Source organism: Phyllostomus hastatus, unplaced genomic scaffold (genome assembly GCF_019186645.2).
Source record: "Phyllostomus hastatus isolate PE091 unplaced genomic scaffold, TTU_PhHast_1.1 phas_contig_159, whole genome shotgun sequence".
In the NCBI taxonomy this organism is placed as follows: Eukaryota; Metazoa; Chordata; class Mammalia; order Chiroptera; family Phyllostomidae; genus Phyllostomus; species Phyllostomus hastatus.
This window is the reverse complement of record NW_025333640.1, coordinates 12,508,694-12,528,471: the sequence shown is the minus strand read 5'-3', so window position 1 is coordinate 12,528,471 and position 19,778 is coordinate 12,508,694. Positions and strand designations below refer to the sequence as shown.

At 43.3% G+C, this 19,778-nt stretch overlaps 1 protein-coding gene across 1 annotated transcript in view; it reads right to left on the bottom strand.

The window, feature by feature from the left end:
• SH3RF1 (SH3 domain containing ring finger 1) overlaps nucleotides 1-19,778 on the bottom strand; it is a 151,855-nt gene that overhangs the window by 9,369 nt on the left and 122,708 nt on the right. Inside the window, exons 7-11 of the mRNA XM_045831436.1 lie at nucleotides 14,909-15,069; nucleotides 13,573-13,743; nucleotides 10,918-11,177; nucleotides 9,684-10,024; nucleotides 876-1,234 (exon numbers count right to left, since the gene is read on the bottom strand). Of these exons, the coding sequence (XP_045687392.1) occupies nucleotides 876-1,234; nucleotides 9,684-10,024; nucleotides 10,918-11,177; nucleotides 13,573-13,743; nucleotides 14,909-15,069 (1,292 nt within the window). The remainder of the gene's footprint in view (nucleotides 1-875; nucleotides 1,235-9,683; nucleotides 10,025-10,917; nucleotides 11,178-13,572; nucleotides 13,744-14,908; nucleotides 15,070-19,778) is intronic.

Sequence of the window (19,778 nt, the reverse complement as noted above, 5' to 3'; positions counted from 1 at the left end):
ATTTGAAATGCTGAATTAAGATGGATTTAAGTGATTTTAAAGTATAACACTTTATATTAAGATTTCAAACCAGTAATAGGGAATGCTACCTAAAAGGCAACACCTCCACACACGAAACACCTCCTTCATTTATGAAATGCAGGTACAAAGGGCCTAGAGCTTATGAAAGCAGACCACTATTTTTAGTGTATTTCACGAGGTTTTTCTGGAGGATGAACAGTGTTTAATTTTTAGTTCCAAGAATCCCAGCAGACATTTGTTTATTAAGTGTATCTTCTTTCCTAAGGCACTCCTGCACCCCAGAAACTGCATCAAACACAACTGCTCGCCTTTCTAATCGTTATTCAAGGCCAGAATCGCTGAAGTAGGCCATTGCTCTGACTGTAACTGAACCGAGCAGTCACTGGGTCATAGGGGTAATAGGTCTCTGAAAAATGAGCCACACTCATCTAGCTCAGGAAGAATAAAAAGAGAATCCTCTTGGTTGGCAGAATCCTGCAGTTGCGTGACAAGTACCAGATACTAGTGAAAAAGGCAGTGGGTGAAACAAGGGAGCAGTCACTGGCAGTAGAAGAGAGAAACCGAGAAGCAGGAAGAGATGTGAACAAGTTTCCAGGGACTGACCAACTTCATCCGGATACAGTTCTGGAGCGGTAGTCTGGAGAAAGTGCACAAGAAGGCACTCGGGAGGGAAAAGCAGACTAGACTACGTTATAGCAAGTGGTAAAAGAAAGCCAATGCTTGGTTGTTATTACATATTTAGCTTAAAAAAATTAGGAGGATGTGAGAAAATATCTTAACTATCAGAATAAATATTCTGGCATAAAGCTTGCCACACAGTTCTCAGTGTTCTCCTACAAAAATGCTGCACTCACCTTTCACAAACAACAGGCCTAGACTCACTCATGACGGAGCCCAGAGAGGAGCCAGGCTGCCGAGGAGGTGGGGCGATGGGAACAGAAGAGTCCAGGGAGCTCGTCTTGCGATGAAGAGCCTCCTGGGCCAGAGCTGCTCCAGCCGCCACTGCGGAGGCAGGGCCATCCCCGTCGGCGGGGCAGGAGCCGGCCCTGCCGTGGGCGCCCCCCAGCGGCAGCTCGGGACCCACTGCTCCCTGCAGCGGCAAGTCGCCGCCACCCAGTTCCACTTCCAGGGTGGGTGAGGCTGGAGGGGATACTCGGGGCTTCCGCTTGGTGGAGGCGCCAGACAGCAACTTCAACAAACCCTTTCTTTCTTTCTAGAAAAAAAAAAAAGGTACATCAGTTGAAGACTGATGGTACTGTTGTGTTGTAATCTACAGGGCGGTGTAGTTTCAATTTTTGGTCTGATCTTTTAAAATTATTTCTGCGGGTATTTGGCTATCCATGATCTATCCACCTATCAGTTCTGTTTGGTACTAGCCTGACCTAGTGCTTCTCTTGGTTCTCCCTTTCTGCCTGTCTGTTTTTGCTTCTTTGGAGACATTCCATCACTCGTCACTATCTTCTACTGAGGTAGGATAAGCAGATAAAAAAGATGTAATGCAGAAAATGCACAAATTCACATCTCAGGCTTGGTGAAGGCAGAAGCAGGCATTTTAGGACTGAATGGAAATCTCAGATTATGGACTTAATTTTCCTGAAATTTTGCCTATCCTATCTCTAGTTCTTGTATGCTGAATTAAACGTAAACCTAATAGCACTTTACTCTCTATCCATAGACTTGACTTCTTATATTTATAGGTAGTCATGTTTTGATTAGAGTTAAAGGCTAAACTACTACTCATAAGACATCTTTATAAAATTGAACAAGTCCAAAATAACAGAAGTCAAACCATTTGTATTGTATAAGTACACCCTGTTTGAAAAGCCAAAAACACTCTACGAAAATTTAAAGAAAGCTTCAGTAGGTGCAAAACCATTGCGTGTCTCTTTTTGCAAGCAAATGTACAAACGGGGATTTCCCCCAGCAATAGCACCCCAGAGAAGCCAGCCCCTGAAGCCCTGTCTCTGTTGACATTTCTGTTCATTGCTCCTCTTGGACAGCCAGATCTAGAGCCAGCTCCCCTTCGTTCCCAACATCAATGTCCTTTCTGACGACCCGGCATAGGTAACAATCATCATTTCAAAATGTTTTACTAAGATGTCGACTCCATCATACAGTCCTCTGAATGGAAATATGGCTTGAAAGGAAAATGTTTTACAGAGAAACAATTCTTTAGAAAACTCTACAGGCAAATTAGAATCATTAAGGTCCCACTAACAGAAAAATGGAACTATGAGGAACCTATATGGAGATATAACACTGAGGATTTTTTCTTGGTAATATACGAGTCAGTTCATACTCAGTAGAAATGCCTTGGGGAAAAAGAGTCTGACTCCGTAACCACACAGTTTCACTGGACATAGAATGGCAGGGAAAAAGGAAGAGACCAAAGTAATCATTCATCAGACAATGAAACGGCATCTGGGGAGACTGCACCATGTGCCCCATTTACCCAACACAGTGCACAGTATGTGCTACTCTTGGGTTAGAAACAGGGGCAGGGGTGAGACGGTGGGGGTTCTGTCATTTCTGCACATGCTCAACTCAGGCTGCAGACAAGAAGAGCCAATCAATCGATTACAGACCCTCTTTCTCCCCACCCCAGCCAAAGGAATACTCTTTGGCATATTTCTTTAAGGACTGGCCTCAATGTACCTTACTAGCTATTGCTTCACTTATCTAATTTCACACTTTCCAATAGGTTACTTATATGTGTTCCAAGACATAACCGTATAAAGTTGGAGCACCTGCTTGAGTGCAGTGCCTGGACCTCAGACACCTCTGCAGCACACCCTGTGCCTCGTGCACAGCCAGGCACCCCCTGAGTTGAGAGGCCAAGACTGGAAGAACATGAGGCAGGTGGAGGGAGGGGAAAATACTTAGCTCATTCCAAGGTGAAAGAAGTAAGAGGATACTCTGGATTATCCAGTGGTGATAAAGACTTCCTTCCCTCTACACAATGGCCAGTGCAGTGGCCCCACGAAAGACCTGCCAGAGCTGCTGCCGCACTTCTCCAAGGGAGCCTGAGGTGTGGAGGGCCGGAAAATGAGCTGGGAAAGAGGCTTGTGTCCAATGGCTTGCACATCGAAAGCAGCAGTCAGCCACGGCTTCCAGCTATTTCTGCCATGATGTAAGAAAGCACTCTCTAATCTCTGGACCCCCACCGATGTACTGAGAACATCAAGTCCATTGATAAATTACAATCTCAGCAAGCCACAGCTAAAGAGCTTTCTTAAAAGCTCAGTCTGGGCACTCAGAAAAATATCAGTTAACTGAATGGTGCTCGGGGAACAGCCTCTAAAGTGATTAAGAAGAAAGATGACTTGGTTCATCTAAAATGATTAAACACATTAAATACAGATTGCTTTAATGACTTCTAGGGGATGTGTTATCATCATCAGCCGCTGGCGGCGACCCGCGGAGCAGAAGGCAGAGGATTAGGTGTTGTCTCGGGGTGTGCGGGGGGTGTTAACATGGAGAAGATGTGGCTGGCATTCCAAGGAGCTGTGCTTTTAATATCACATTCTGATGTTCTCTACGTGAGCAGCACAATGTGCCACATCAGAGACATGATTTTGCAAACTCAGGTACTCATCATCTAAGGGCGCCTTTGTTTTTTCAAAATCCAATGGCAGAGGTGAAAACTACAGATGAATTAATGAAGACTGCACCTCAGCAAAGCAATTTTTAAAATGTAATGTTAGAATGCATAAAAAAAGGGGGCATATCTTTTAACATAAACCTTAATAATTCTTCTCTTGTGGGCTTCCCAAGAAATTATTCTCAGATGAAATAATGACTTAGAGTCATAATTTTCTCTTCAGAAAATTTGATGATTTGAAGCTGCATCTCAGATACCAGCCCCCAAAATGAAAAGAACTACTCGGATCAGAAAATCATCACCAGATACCAAAAAGAGTAATTTTTACATATAAAAATAATTTCTGAATATCAACTTAATAACTTTCTATTAGTCACATCACACAGAATAAGTACAATATGGGAAACATCAAGTCAGAACTCCTTTCCAAGCAAAAATAAATTTTGTGTGAGCAACAGCTGAAGAACTATATTCTACCCCTGGTCTTCCTCTTCCTCTTCTCCTGCCCTCGGATACACAGAGTAAGTAGCAAAAGATTAACAGTCTTCCAGGCCTCTAGTCATCAAACATCTACGCAGTCAGACTCCCAATGATCAGAATTGCTATTCTTAGGTAAGGAACTTCAAAAACTTAATTCATATGATTGTCCAATAATAGCCACTCATTGTTTCAACAAATATTTATTGAGTGTCATATATGAACCAACAATGTGCCAGGCTCTGGGAACACCATAGTGAGCAACCAAGAAGCCGTTCACATTCTCTAGCACTGAGCCCAGCACGCTGTAAAACAGGAGCTCTGCAGGAAAATAAGGCAGGGTCGGGGGGAGAGATTGACCAGGGAGTGCCGACTGGGGAGGGGGCAGGAGAGCATTTTTTAAAGACGGAGCATAGAGAAAGGGAAAGGCCATGTGAAATTCTAGAGATGGTTCAACACCAACTGGATTCAAAAATCTTATTACACACACTGATAAGGATTTCCATATTTATTCCTCACATCCACCTGATAACATAGATAGGCATCGATGTTATTCCCATTGCCTGAGCTTCTCTAAATTTGCCTAAAATCACACTGCTAGTACGGCGTGCAGTTGGAACCAGGCCCCCGCTCTTCTGTGAGTCTAGCACAGGCATCATCTCTGGCAGCACCCCTACTCTGTGCAACGGCAAGAGCAGACACATTTACCCAAGGGCCGCTGACCACAAAGGTCAATCTGAGCCGACCGCTGGGTGTGGATCCACACCGTCCAGACTAGTCTGGATCCCAGCTGTTGGCAGGGGCTGCAACAGTGCCTCCGACCACTTAACAGGAAGGGTGAGCTTCTCCTTAAGAAAAGGAAGTGGCAACGCCCACAGACCACCTTGTTTTTGACAGCAAAATGAGAACTGGGGAAAAAAGAAGACCATGTAAGCAAAGAAAGTGATCGCTAGGGACTTCAGGACACGTGTTCAGAATAGAAGAAAGTGTGCATTTAAAAACTAGATGGGCCCTCTTCTTAAGAAAACCAAAACTAATAGCAAAGAATCTTCAAACATTAGCGGGTTGATTGAAAAAAACCTGTGGTTCACTCCTTAAGGAAGAGAGTCATTAGGAATTTGGGGGTGGGGAGTTTGAGGCACCAAATGCTGACCCCTGTAGAAATGCTACCTCTCAGGAACATATCCAGGATATGGCAGAGAGTGCAAGAACAAACACCCACTCCTGCTGATTCCTGCCGGAACGAACGGCAATGTTGGAGGAGACTTAGGGGACATCTCCAGATTGGAAAGGTAGGGGTAGGAAATGGAGGCACTTGGGGTGGGGCATTAGGGGTGCTTTCTTCTGTATTTCTGATGCGAGGGTTAGAACTGTTAAGTTAATGAAACCGTTAGAGGTTTTGTTAGAGGCCATCAGACTGAGGTGGTTCTAGTGCCAGCAGCTCACAACAGCACACCAAAGCCCTGACCTGTAAGTGCCTCACGGTTAAGGAATCAAAACCTAATAACAATTATTGGTCAGGAACAGGCCCCGAGGCTTTCCCAGGTAAGGCAACTAACTGCTCAGTGTGGCCAATCAGAAAATGTCCTTGCTCTGCCTCCTGCCTTCTCTGCACAAGTCTTGCCCCTGATTCTTGCTGGGTGGACTGTTCCTGACCACTTCTGGTTTGGCGCTGCCTAACTTTAACGGCCTTTTACTCAAATAAACTCTTAAAAATTTTAATATCCCCCAGTTTATCTTTTAACATAATTTATAAAGTATAAGAATAGCTTATTACATAATTGGCGCTGAAGGAAAAGATTTTCTAAACAAAAGCTTACTACTATACCAAAATAGTATTTTTTTATATTTTGGTATATCGGGGAAAGAAGACATATATACAATAATATTAATGGTTTTCTTTTAAATCTTGGATCACAAACCATATCTAGGTTTTCTATCTGGATGCTTGGGTTTCCTCTGAATAAGTATGTATTCTTTTTATAATAAGAAAATGCAATAACAATATATATACATATTCATGAGTATCTCATAAGGATGGGAAACGTACTTGCCTGGGGCCTAGCTAACCAAATAATGAAGCCTTTAAACTGAAAATGAAGTTAGAAAAATGCCCAGAGAAAACTGTTAAACTAGCAACTGTAGAAGACATCAAAAATCTTATAGAAAGAACAACAACGACAGCAAAAAGGCCCAGGATTTCAACCAAGAAATAACTGCGATGATGTTTGGGAAGACTGTGATGCCCATTCATCAAATCACGGAATGCAGTTACCAGACCAAATGAGCTGGAGACTTTAAGTCAGGGACAAAAACACGTTTTCTGAGACTGTGATACAGGACTTCCGAATAAAACATCGTTCAAAAGGACGAGCCCAGCAAGGTGCAGAGCGGCAGTGGTGCTGTGTGCACACAGAAAGGCACACAGCGCTGCGGCACACCAGTGGTGGCCCATGGCAGAGCGTCGGCTCAGAGAGAAGAAGAGGGCCGTGGACAAACTGTCATTTGGGGGACACACCCCACACTGCCTGGAGAGTTTTCAAGAGTGTAACAAGAGTGTTTTCAAACACCTAACTTTGCTGGAAGTCTCAACTAAAACTAGAATCTCTGATACACTTTTTCCTTGACTTTTGGAGAAGCTAACCTCACCAAAAGTTGAGCAAACTGCAAGTTTGGCTCTAGTTCTCTGATCAACTGGGGGAAAGGTTGAGACTAGGTAGGGGGCAAAGATGTTCGGCCGTTGAAGCGGAAATACTGAGAACTTAGAAGTGCTCAAAGAGAAGTTAGATTTGAGCTCTCAAGTTTAAAAGAACATATTTTAAAAGTTCAAAGAAAATATATGCATGACCTGAAACTCAAAAGGAAAGATACTTCAAGGGGGAGGGCTCTCTGGAATAAAATTCTAACCATACAACTGCAAATCATCCCAACAGATGAAAACGTAGAGGCATCTAAAGGTACTAATGTGATTCCCCCAGGGAGCAGCCTAATGGGCTCAAATTTTTAAAGGACTTTTACAATGAGATCAAGAGAATGGCTGCTATGAAAGAACATAATCAAGGCCCATATGAGCTTAAAGTTGCAAAAAATCTAAAGACCAAAGAAAAAAAAGGGGGGGTTGGGGTGGGGGCAGGGACTGCTCTGCTTTAAAGTTATGTTTGAAAGGAGAACAAGAAGGATAGAAGCCTGCTGTTTGGGATGGGTGGTGGGTCTCCGGTGGTGGAAAGAAAGGCAAGGATAATCTTCCGACTGGAAAGGAAGACTAAACCTTCATAAGAGGAAAAGAGATAAAGAGATTGGGATTTAGAGATCAAGTAACTAGTCTTGATAGGCTGAATTTACCCCAGAGTACAGAGAAAGTTTACAGCTAAAATGCAATCGATTATCTTTGACAGACCCTGGTGAATCTGGGATCAGGTCAACACAACAGGTGTGTGTAGTCCTAATTAGACAACAATGCACTTTGCAGACCATCTGGAAAATTCTAGAATAGTGTATTAATGAAAGATCTGCTTAAGAAAGAACATGAGGCTGTGAGGAGGAGACTCCTGCAGGAGATGTTTGCTAACAGTAAGTAACAGCCGGAATGGTGGGGCCACTGGGGAGCCGTTTGGACGGGCAAGTGGAAAAGATGTTTGGATCTCAGCGGTGGTTTGAAAAGTTCTTCCATGCTATCCTTGTAGACTGGCTGGAGAAATGAGGGCTAAATGACACTCCAATCTTGTTAATCATGAAATTACTGAACTTACATCAATCAGGAAAAGTCTCTTTAGTGGACCTGGAACATTAAATAAGGTAGTAGAATTAGGAAGGGAAAATTTGTAACCGGTGACACAAAGAACGGTGAAAAAAAAACTTCAAGACTGTATCCACACACACACAAAAGGAGATAACCCTTAAATACCTTAAGACATCCTAGAGAAAGAAGAGTAACATTCTCCACAAAGCATCTTAAAATAAAGAAAATGGCATGGGACACTCTGGAGCTAGGGTACTGTGGTCAATATGGTATCCGAACAGAGGCCAGCAGCCATTTGTCAAGGATGGGTGCTCAACAGCAGACCTGCCTTAGGTCCTGAATTAGTTTACTTCATGGGATAAAAATCAGGCCCTAAAATCAAGGTGTTGGCAGGGCTGCCTTCCTTCTGGAGGCCCTAGGGAAGAATCGGCTTCCTTGCCTTTTCCAGATTCTAGAAGCTGCTTGCCTTTCTTGGCTGTGGCTCCTTCCTTGACTCACTCTCATCTCTGCTTCTGAGGTCACATCTTCTCTGGCCCTGATCCTCGTGACGCCCCTTCGTGGAGATCCTTGTGATTATACATTCACCCCACCCTAAAAATCCAGGATAATCTCTTTAAAACCTTCAACTAAATCACACCTGTGACATTCCTTTTGCTCTGGAGGGAAACATACCTCAAGTTTCAGGGGTGGGACGTGTCCACCCTCTGGGAGCCATCTGTGTCTAGCACAGGTGTCTCCCTTTCAAGCCGCAGAGCATCAGCCGATTCTTTTCTGGGAGGGCAGGGGCTGAAGAGTCCCTGTTCTCCTAGTGATAAGGGCCCTGAGACACGCTGTTCCAAAACTTTAAAATCTAAACTATGAAATAATTCTTTTAACGATATTGACAAAGTTGAACATGTCAGCTTGAGTACAGGTTTAATGTAGTTAATTATAAACGCTGAAGAGATACCAATCTTTTTCAAAAACACTCATGTTAACCCAACAATTAAATATTAACTTTTTAGTAGGCCGTAAAGTTTATTTTCTTATAAACCCCTATTTATAGGCTGACCTAACTTTTTAAATAGAGCAACATCTATTACCGCTGAACCAGGTGGCTAAGAGTTTATGACTACCCTAGAGCTTCCTAGAACTGGGTTTTATTGTAGAAAAGGAGAAATGCATGACATCCTGAGGAAAAGGTCATGAATATAATACAATTATCTGGACTTTGTTATCTCTCCTCTCTTTCATCAATTTCCAAAATCATCATCAATTTCCCTTGCCTTCAACCACCTGTCTCCAAACTCAACCATAGATTAGTCTTCCAAACACAACTTCCCATGTATGTTTTCTTTGAAATTCAGCCCCAAAGGAGAAATTTTAAAAGGATCAATGGATTTACAAAATAACTTCCCCCTATAATTCAAGTCAAAGAGAAAAACTACCCATCCTGATTATCATCAAGTACACCATAGAAAAAATAAATCCACAAATAACACTTCGGATTAACAGTTTCATCCCCTCTGTATCACACACACACACACACACACACACACACTCTGAAGACCTTCTAACAAAAAGCAAAACTGGCTGGCCAGGAAGAATTAAGGATGGCAAGATGATGCGAGAATGAGTTGGGGGAAGGAAACTTCTCCATGAGACCTAAGCTGCAGGTGGAGAAGTGACTGACAGCATGTAACCCGGGGCGTGGCGACCAGTGGGCGTTAGGATGCAGAGAAACATGCCTCTAGCGCCTGCACAGTGACCGAGCACGGTGAGCACTTGAGGGCTCTTGAATGGGTCCTTTCATTAGTGGAAATGACAGGACAAAACATGAGCAGAGAAAGAGGAGGTAGGTCTTACTTTACTGTCCTTGTCTGGTTTGGCGGCTGAACTGCTCCCACAAGCTGCTGAAGCGCTGTCAGGAGAGGTGGGAAGTCCAGAGAGAATGGCCATTATCTGGCTACTGGGCTCGGTCTCTAGGGAGGCGGAGGCGATGCTCGGCGAGGCCATCGGCGCAGCCGCAGCGCAGGCTAGGGGGGCGCTGGCTCGACCCACACTGACAGCAGCTGCTGGAGGCGGAGGCTGTGGGGAGGCCATGGGATGGTGGGGCAGGCCCACAGCTGCAGGCCCCACCCCCGTGGCGTTCTGCACTTGGATAGGCGTCACTGCTGCCGTAGGGCGTTCTTGGTTGTGTGCCAAAACTAGTCAATGACAGGAGGGAACACAGTAAAATTTAGCTTTCTGGTAAATGCTGCTCATCAAAACATGAATCATTTCATTGCATCAGACCATAATGAAAGGATGCTATTGCATTTGTTACAGTAAATAATGGATGTATGGTGGTTGAAAAGCACTTAATCTTAGCTGGGTCCCTAGATGCCATTTCCCTTCCAGGACAGCCCTTGAGTCTGGTGAGTGCCTGGAAGCTTAGCCATAACCCTGAGGCCCTTTGGTTGGAGAGAAGGGAGGCCTTTCCACACAGCTGGAGGCACAGAGCCGGTTTCTGATGGCAGTGTACACAGTCAAACTACGCTGGCCTCCTGCTCTTTTTAAAAATTACTCTCTCCAGTCTTATGAACCATTTTCTTTCTTTTGGTTTTTCAGATGTAAGTCACACGTTTACTCTCACTGTTACCCAAGACTCTTGGTAGGTTTTCAATGCTATAGAAAGAAGAAGGTTCTTCAAGGTCCCACTAGGTCTAAATTAGACTTGTGACAAAATTCATTAAAAAACATGTCTGCACACTGATTAGCAGACTATCGCACGGTAGACACGCAGGGGGCAGCGATGAGGTTTCAGATCGTGTGACCGTGACCACAGAAGTCATGTGCCCAAATATTATTGATATTCTTAGGATTGGCCGGATTTCTTTCAGGCCTTCAATCTGTAGGTCAGGCTTGAATTAACGTGCAGGGCAGGCTTAGCCAAAGTAAGCAGATGTAAAGTGCCATTGACTAGGCCGTGCCTACTTCTATTTCCTGTTATTTGTTATTTTAATATCACATCTGCCTTTCTCAACATCTGTCATAAAAGATCTGCTGTCGTGCAGGCAACCGCCTTTCCCGACCCTCTACAGTCCGGCTCCCCCCGTACCTGTCCTCACGGCATTGCGGGCCTGGTTGACGGTCATCTGCCCGGTCATGTTCAACAAGACCTTGGCCTGCGGACTTGTGTGGACATGAGCTGCTGACACCACGGCTGTGGGGACAAGACTTGGGCTCCCAGCCATTCCATTTCCCTGGAGCTTCGGGGCAGACCCTCCTGCAGTGGAAGGGCTGACCATGGTCACCCCCCGACCTGTCTGACCAGCTGTAGACATAGGAACTTTAGCTTGGGAAGCATTTGTCACTGCCCTGCCGAGACAGAAACACAGACAGTCTGATCAGTCCTAGAGGGGGAAACAGAACAACTAAATGCAAGAAGCTTTCAGACAAAACATTTTAAAAAATGGAGTTATTTTTACAAAGTGTAAGAAGAGCAAATTCAAACAAACAATGGCCCCGAGGCAGAGAAAGGTCATGAAATGTATTCTGAGTCACAGAAAACTCTCCATCACAGTCTGCTCAAGAACATACAGTTGCTGGGCTCAGGGTTCCACACCAAGGCCAAACCTCTCCCCTGACGTACGGCCCTGGATTCTCCTACTTCATCTGTCCAAGGGGGCAGGTTTGTCACCTTCCAACCACCAACTTCTGTGGCCTCGCTCATGTTTTCTGATCTTGTCCCTACCTGCCCCCAGCCCCACAACACCCAAGTGCTTGTGCACATGCATGTGAGTGCGCGCGCACACACGCTCTCTGTGCAGTCCTCTCTGTCTTCTCTTAACCCTACCTTACGCTCACTTACGCTTCAAGATGCAGCAGGAATCCCACGATTTAAGAAGCCTTGCCTAAGGCTCAGGCGTAAGATTTTCTGACTCTAGTTCATGTGGATTTTTTTGTTCTATGACCCTGATTGCAAAATGTGATATTATTTTTTAGTAAACTCCTTGTATTCCTGACTCAGCAAGAGTTCCCTGAAGACAGGGCCAGTGTGAAATGGTTCTTTGCCATCTCTCCAGGATTTGTGGTTGTAGCGGTATAGCCAGCTCTAAATACTTACCGGTTGAATGTCATTAAATTAGGTTTGATATAGTTTTGTGTAATGTAATTTTTTGATATCCTAAATTCATTGAAACAATTCTATTTATAGTAACTTTCTACCAAGTACAATACTTCATTAAACTTGAATGTCCTTATTGTTTACCATGATGAATAACAAAGAATTAACTCTAAGCATCCCTCTGGAGGTATTAAATAATTTGTTTTTGAGTTGTATGAAAACTTCTTTTTAATTAACTTAATATTTCCTTGTTCTTTGGTTTATTTTACTTCCCTTACTTGTTTTTGTGGTTTGTTTTTGTTTTTCATTCCCACCAGGGAGGGTCTATCTACCGTCTCCTGGATCCGGAATGTAGATTTTAGCATACACAGAAAAGAAGGTTTATATTGATTCCAAATCTGCAAGTCTAATTAAAGCTAGCATCCTGTCGCCATCTGCAACAATACTGATTTTCATTTGATTAGGCTGCTGGCCAACCTATAAATCAAGGCCAACATCTGACAAACATGTCAATTCATTAAGCCATTTATTCAAAGTCAGAGGGTTTAGGGAATGATTTAACACAGTTAAACCTGGACTACTTAAGAGCCCAGTGGCCCAAAACTGAAGCTCCCTCAATGTCAATGCCACTATAGGTCATTACACTGAGTTTCCAAGGCTACCTTCCTCAGTGACCAGAAGGTGGACTTATCTCTAAAGAAAATAAAGAACATTTTTTTATATCTAAAAGCTTTAACCCTATAATAGGGTTGGTCAACCTCAGTGACATTTGGGGCCAGATCATCCCTTTCTGCGGGAGGCTGCCCTGTGCACTGCTGGACCTTCAGCAGCGCCCTCGGCTTCTCTGCACTAGACGCCAAGAGCAACATCTCTCCGCACCTCCCCTCCCGTAACGACAATCAAAAACATGTCCATATGTTGCCAAATGCCCCCAGGGAGCAAAATCACCTTCAGCTCAGAAGGATAAAGGATCCATGTTATATTTAAGGAATTTTATTAGTCTGTATTATAGGAATTATTAATAATTGCCCAAATTCAGAGCTATTGGAATATAGAGCCAGACCACCTGGGTTTGAGCACTTCCTCACTATGTGATCTCCGACAAGTTATTTAATCTCTTTGTACCTCCATTTCCTCATCTATCAAATGAGGATCATAATCGAAACTACAACAATGAGTTGTTTAAGGACTTAAGAATTAATGTGTGAAATGCATTTAGAAATCTGCCTACCTGGCACATAGTAAGTATTATAGAAACACATAAGTATTAATAATATAGCTTTTGTTTATATTAAATATCATGCTTTTTATTTTCAAACAATATATATTAGACACAAAAATATATTCAAACACAAAAATATTAAAGATGGTCTAGTTGAGTCTTCTATATATTACTTAAAGCAAGTAACTTAAAATCCAGTACATTTATTCACAGAAACCTACAATTTCATATACATCCACGTGAACAGTAAGCTAAGCATTTTAGAGTTGGAAGGGATCTCAGCCGACACAGAAATGGATTTTTTTAAATGTTGGCTTGTAATAGGCAATTATAATGTGAGAAGGAATCTGGATAGGCTGAGAGCCATGGGGAAGAACAAAGCTTCTCTGTTTACAACTTAGTAAACCATTTATTCCAAACCATACCTTGTGACTGGTGCCACATAATTACCAGGGAAAACCCCTATCTTGCTGGTATGCATCGACGTCCCTTTGAACCAGCCGTCCTGACAACGTTCAAACACTAAAAACATCTCTCCTTTTCTCAGCTCCAGCTCATCCTCTTTCCGGGGAGTGTACGGGTATATAGCAACATACCTAGGATAGAAAGAATATTTGATTTCAGGCTGAGTAGCAGACAAAATCCAAGATGTTCAAAACTCGTCCTTGGTATAGTCTTGAACATCTTGTACAAAGTAAACGGAAAGTATACTCCTTTAACCTGTATGTAGTATTGGTGCTTGTCCACTGAAACAGGTGTTCCCGGCTACAGTTCAAAGGCAGAGGCCCTCCTGGTTAAGAACTGCCAAGCAGGTCCTCCCAGCGTGAAGGTGACTATCCCACCGAAGGGTATTTGCGGGGTGTGAAAGAATTAAGGCAGCTTCCCAGAGTGCCTAACCTGCTGCTGGAAATTAGGTACCCACTGGGAAAATTGAGCTCTTTAAATGGCACTTGTTAGACTAGGGAAGTAGCCCCAAATGAGGACATATGGTAAAAAATCCCACTGGGAAGCACAACACGCTGCCTTCCACACACAAGCTGGACCTGGAGGCTTGGACTGCACCTGCTTTGGCATGCTCAGCCAGGAGCAGACTGAGTTTGAAAAAGTCAAAGGGAAATAAAAGTCCAGATCGCATAGAGTACAAAACAACCCCATAATGTAGGGTGACTATGCCCCCAACATATGGAAACCAGGCAGGCTACGCTAACCATTGTTTTTACTGGGGCCCTAAATTGTTCCCTGTATCGTATAAACTCACACAATATAAGACCCGCAAAACTTGAGCTGTATTCTGCCATGGATAAACTCTGAACAATATAATTAGACCTTTCTGGACACTTATTGCTGGGGGTTTATGGCTTTTCACATGCATACTACGGACCGCTCCATCTGATTTGTGTGGATACCTTCCCATTCCTCAGTGTCCCAGTGTGAGGAACAGACATGCAGACAAAAGGCTCAAAAGGCAGTTCCATCCACATTTACTATCATGAAGAAGCAAACAGCTACATTTCCTTCAACCACGCACAGCCCTCCCTCAGCAGCACGGCTGCCCAGCGAGCTCCTGTATCAGGCCCATTTGGTTTCAGCAGTCTCCTAATTATATGCATGACTGGGTAGAAGTCTGCAGAACACCAACCGCTTTGGTAAGCCATAAGCCTGTCACCAGCTCGTATCAGAAAGATGTCTCTCTACCTCTACTTAGTTTGGGCTTAGTTGGAAATGCACATTTAAGCAGTAATAAATGACACCCTCACTTACACGCTGGGGCGAGTCTGAGGTCGTAAATGTGCAATCTGTTCGGGGGGTCCCGCTGTGGGCCTGGGTCCCATTCCTCCAGCAGCAGCAGCAGCAGCAGCAGCAGTAGCGCCCGGTGGTGTGGAGGCCAGAAGTGGGGGAGGTGGGAGGGGAGGATTCATAGTCTGGTATAAGAAAGAAACAGGGGGGAAAAGGGACAAAACACTTATTTACATCTCTTATGCAAGGTGGGAAGGAAAAGGAATCAGAAATCCATGGAAAAAGACTTCAATGTAATCCAAACAGAGCAGAGCCAGCAGGCTATCTAATATGAAAGCCTCCTTAAAACAAACAAACAAACAAAAAACCCCATCTATCTTGTTCTCCTGTAAGATCGTAAAGCCACAACAACCATTTTCAGCATACAGGTAAATAATCACACTTGGGAGGAGGAAAAGAAAAAATGAAACAATCACAGGTGATTTAAAGATTAATAACACTTTTAAGTATAGACTTGGACAAGAACCCAAATGCCTTCCAAGGGGGCAGTTATAATGTCCCGCTGCTTGCTAGGAGTTAATCTGCGATTGTTTCTGTAACCTGAAACTTAAACACAACCCAAAACAATAGGGCTGCACTGTATCTCAAACCATGCCTTCAGAAGAAAATTTCCTTTGATGCCTGGTCTCCAAAAAGCCCAAACAATAGCAAGCCACAATCACTGGGCTGTTGTTGCTACTTTTGCTTATTCTTTTCTTAACTATGCCAGCTTTTGAAATTTAGTACTATCAAGGCTGGTAATCTTTAACAAGTACACCAGTGAAAAGCTGCTGGTTCTATTATGGGCACAGACTAATGGGGCTCTGCCTACAGGATTCCATGCCTTTTGAAAATCAATGGCGCAATTGTTACCTTCTGATCTATAAACCCCAGATAATTCTTCAGGGTCTGTATGCCGACACTCCTGGGAAAACAGGCACACAAAGGCCTGCCTGAACCTCCACCTCGCCCTCCCCAAACCTTTGAACCACTAGACATAAAAACTGAATCAAAGGAGAAATGAGAAAAGTAAAGAATGCACCTAGGAAAGCATAAATGGCTTTGATACATCAGCATATTAGTAAGAAAAAAAATCCAATGACTTCTAAACATAGTTCACAGCAGACATTTTATGTCTATTTTTTGGAATAAAAATTTGAATCTCATCAACACTGATTTCATCTGCCTATTAATGTACATAGTTCCACAAACATAAACTGAATAGAAAAAATTTCAAAATTATAGACATATGTTGCAACTGTTTCACACATTATATTTAATTTTCTGGCTAAAGTGACTTTCGGGAAGAATTTTTCCCAAACAGCAGCTGACACTGTTGCAGAAGTCAGAGCAGGAATAAATGAGGCGTAGAGCTGCTTACAGAGTGCTAACCTGGACAAGGTGGAGGTCAGCTCAGAAGGTCAGCACTCGTGAACGTTACTCATGTTCTCCACACAAAACACGGCAGCATTAAGATTTGTTACAGCTCTGGAATGTGCATGGACTTGGGCTTAGATAAGCCTTCAAACCCTTTCACTAGGAGAAGGTCAAGCATTCACTCCATTTGGTCTCCTTCCAGAGACCAAGTGAGAGGGAAGTAAAGCTAACCCTTGGTAAAATACTCAGCAAATGTGTGACCTGGGCAGGTCATGGGTAATAACACACCAGTGGCTTGACAGGTGAGATAACACCTGTCTAGACTGTACATCCAATAATGTACAGAGACTACAAAATTACCACTTAACTGATTTCCATTTAAATCTTCCTAAGCCCAACCTCACAACAGCACGGCTGTGGAAATGCAGAAGACAAATGACACGTGCTCAGCAGGAGCCCGACCATAACCGTCCTAGAAATTATTTAACGTCGCACCGAAGGCACAGAACCAAAAAGCTCCATTTCACATGCTACGTAGAATGGCATTTTCAAGAGGAAAGGAAATTAGAATCACCTGTTATATTTTAACTTGTTAGAACAGAGGATGTATTAAACTGTCTGAAGAAGAAGGCAAGGACATCTATAGACTTGATAAAAATATGTGTCATGTTTTAACAAAATGTAAAAAAGGTCACCTCTCATAGTTAACAAATAGAGTAAACAAATGTTTCACGCATGTCACTTTTACAAGGAGTAAACAGTAGGCACTGAAAAAATGGATAAAAGGAATATTCTGAAAGCTCTCAAAGGTTGTACTTGAAAGTACAGTTATAGTTCCCTCTATATGGTCGAAACAGACAATCTTAATAAAATCGGGCAGATTTTCCCCAATGCTGGGTGACCAATCTTTGGGGAAAAGTACGTTTGTGTGTGTATGTGTATTCGTGGGTATATAAGCATGCAGACAAAGACCAAGAGAGAAAGTCTAATTAAAATCAGATTCCTAGATGTTGCTCAGCCCTGTGGGGTTGGTAAAATGATAGGGCTCTTGTGAGTCCAGGGCTGTGACAGACTAGGAAGTTCTGTGGGTTGCTTTATAAACAACCTAAACTGAAATAATCTGGTGATGTGGAAGTTCAAAAGGTAATCCGCTGTGTGCTGTGCTCCAGGCAGTTTGCTATCCTACAAGACCTGAAATTTCTACAGAGAAAACCACAGCTTTTCGTTCACCCAGAGCTGACCTGGAGACCTGCCTATTATCTCAAGGCCCAGGCTCCAGAGGCCAACATGCACTCTCTACCAGCAGAAAAAAACAAAAACATCCATGGGCCCTGCTAGGAGCACAGGTAACACTGTGCTAACCATATTTTGTTAACTTGCTATTGTGCAGAGCCAAATACCATACTTAAATGCCACGTTCACTGGATACTGCATGCTAAACTAATAGGGGCTTAAACAGTGCCCATCACTGGTCACCTTACGGAAATGCAGAAAGTCTGTATATCATCATGGTAAAGCTGTCCATAGCTGTGGCCCAGGCCACAGAAATACTGATGTACAAAACTGGATGTTATACTGCTATTCCTTAGAAATGAGCTTCCTACTTGTGCTTCCACAGATTCAGGCCTTCTGTTGACCAGTATGTGGTATTGATCTGAGGTAAGAATGACTATTTCTGAATAACACTTAGCTCAAAACAGGACTTAGTGGGGGTCTGCTAATGTAAACTGGTCATATTTTGCCATGCCTAGGTTCCCCTCCATGACCCACTGATCTTAAAAGCAGCAGCAGCTTTACGTGCTAGAAGAAACATGGGCTTTGGGATCAGGAAAAAGACAGATCCAAATTCTGGCTCCGTCGTCTGTGAAGGCAGTCCTTGATTCTCCGCCTTAACCAGTGAGCTCCAGGAGAGAAGTGTCCTCTCTCGGAGTGGGCTGCGTGCCAGGCCACGAACAGGACGCATTTGCTACTGGACATATCCTACCCCTTATCTGATTTACAGAACTCCTGCCAATTCCAAAGGCTCTACTTCTTCCTCTCAAACTGCCAAGACTGGCAGTCCCAGCCTTCCACTTCCAGAGGCTTCCCCGATCCCGTGGACAGGAGTAAATTCTGTTTAGCCTCTGTCACGGGCTTCAATGAATTAATTACATATTCGCTCTTCTGAGAACCTGACATCATTTCATCTTGTTTCCTTAAACAATGTGTGTGTATGATACTTTTTTAGTTAGGGTTACATATTTTTGTAATGCAATCTGTTTATAAATTGTCTATGGGCTATATTTGGCCTTTATTGACCTGAGTGCCCTATGACATCTCACAGCTAAACACCTCTCAGCTGGCACAGAGGATCAGGAGCTACGAACCACTTGTTGAAAAAGTCCTTCTACCACTGTACGGAAGATGCAAGACTAAGCTCTTCATCCTCTTATCCTCAAAAAATTAGTTGGAAAAAACCCTCACTACTATTAACAGACTGATGTCTGAATTCGACAGACATAATAACAGTTTTGTTTCTAATATTAGATATTTAACATTTTAACTGTTCCATGTGAGATGCATGAGATGCACGAGACAATATGTTCCTAACTTCATTTGGCATAAAAGCTGAAAAAGTCTCAATTCATAAAAAGTACTAGACATAATGTTCAACTTCTACTCTAGTAGTGGCATTTATTACCTATAAACCCACACCATGAAGAGCATGGTTTCTGTCCTACGAAGACACATACTATCACTGTGATACCGCTCGGGATCGTGGGAAATACTTCACATTTTCAAAGACTTCAAAATTTCAAATTTGCTGTGATTAATCAGAAATGCAGAGGGTGTGTGCCACTGAGATGTTTTTCCTCTTGCACCTAACATATTAAATGCAAAACATTTCTGCCAACCTCCCAGGGACCTTGAGATCTAGACATCTCCTGGGATGACAGGTATGTGTGTTTATAATTCGTTTTTCATTAAGTGGAACTGGCACAGTACCATCTAATAGACCTTCCTCTTGCTTAACATGCAAGCTTTCTCCTGTGATTCTAGGATAAAATCATTGAAGGTAAATTAACTTCTGTACATTCGTGCTCTCCTGTGATGGGCCCCGCTGACCCACCCGAGAGAGCCCCTCCAGCAAAGAGCAGCAGGCTGTTTACTCTCACCATGAAATTTTAGCTCACGTGGGTGAAACTCGGCCAGCTCTAAGTCTTTTCCACTGGTCACCTTTTCTAAGATCAGGAGAGTCAGTTTTTCCCCCCTTAAGAAATCAAGTTAGAACTTTTCCATGCAAAGTAGTCTTCTGGAAATGGGACTACCAACTGAGGGTGAAAGAGCAGGAAGGAAAGGAGAGTCTTCTCTGGAGGAGGGAGGGCAGGGTGGCTATGGAATTCGGCTCCAGTCAAAATACCCAAGGGCTACTGGGACATCAGGGAACCCCATTTCCGCAAGTTAATGGAATTTCATCTTCTCCCCAGATGTGTCAATG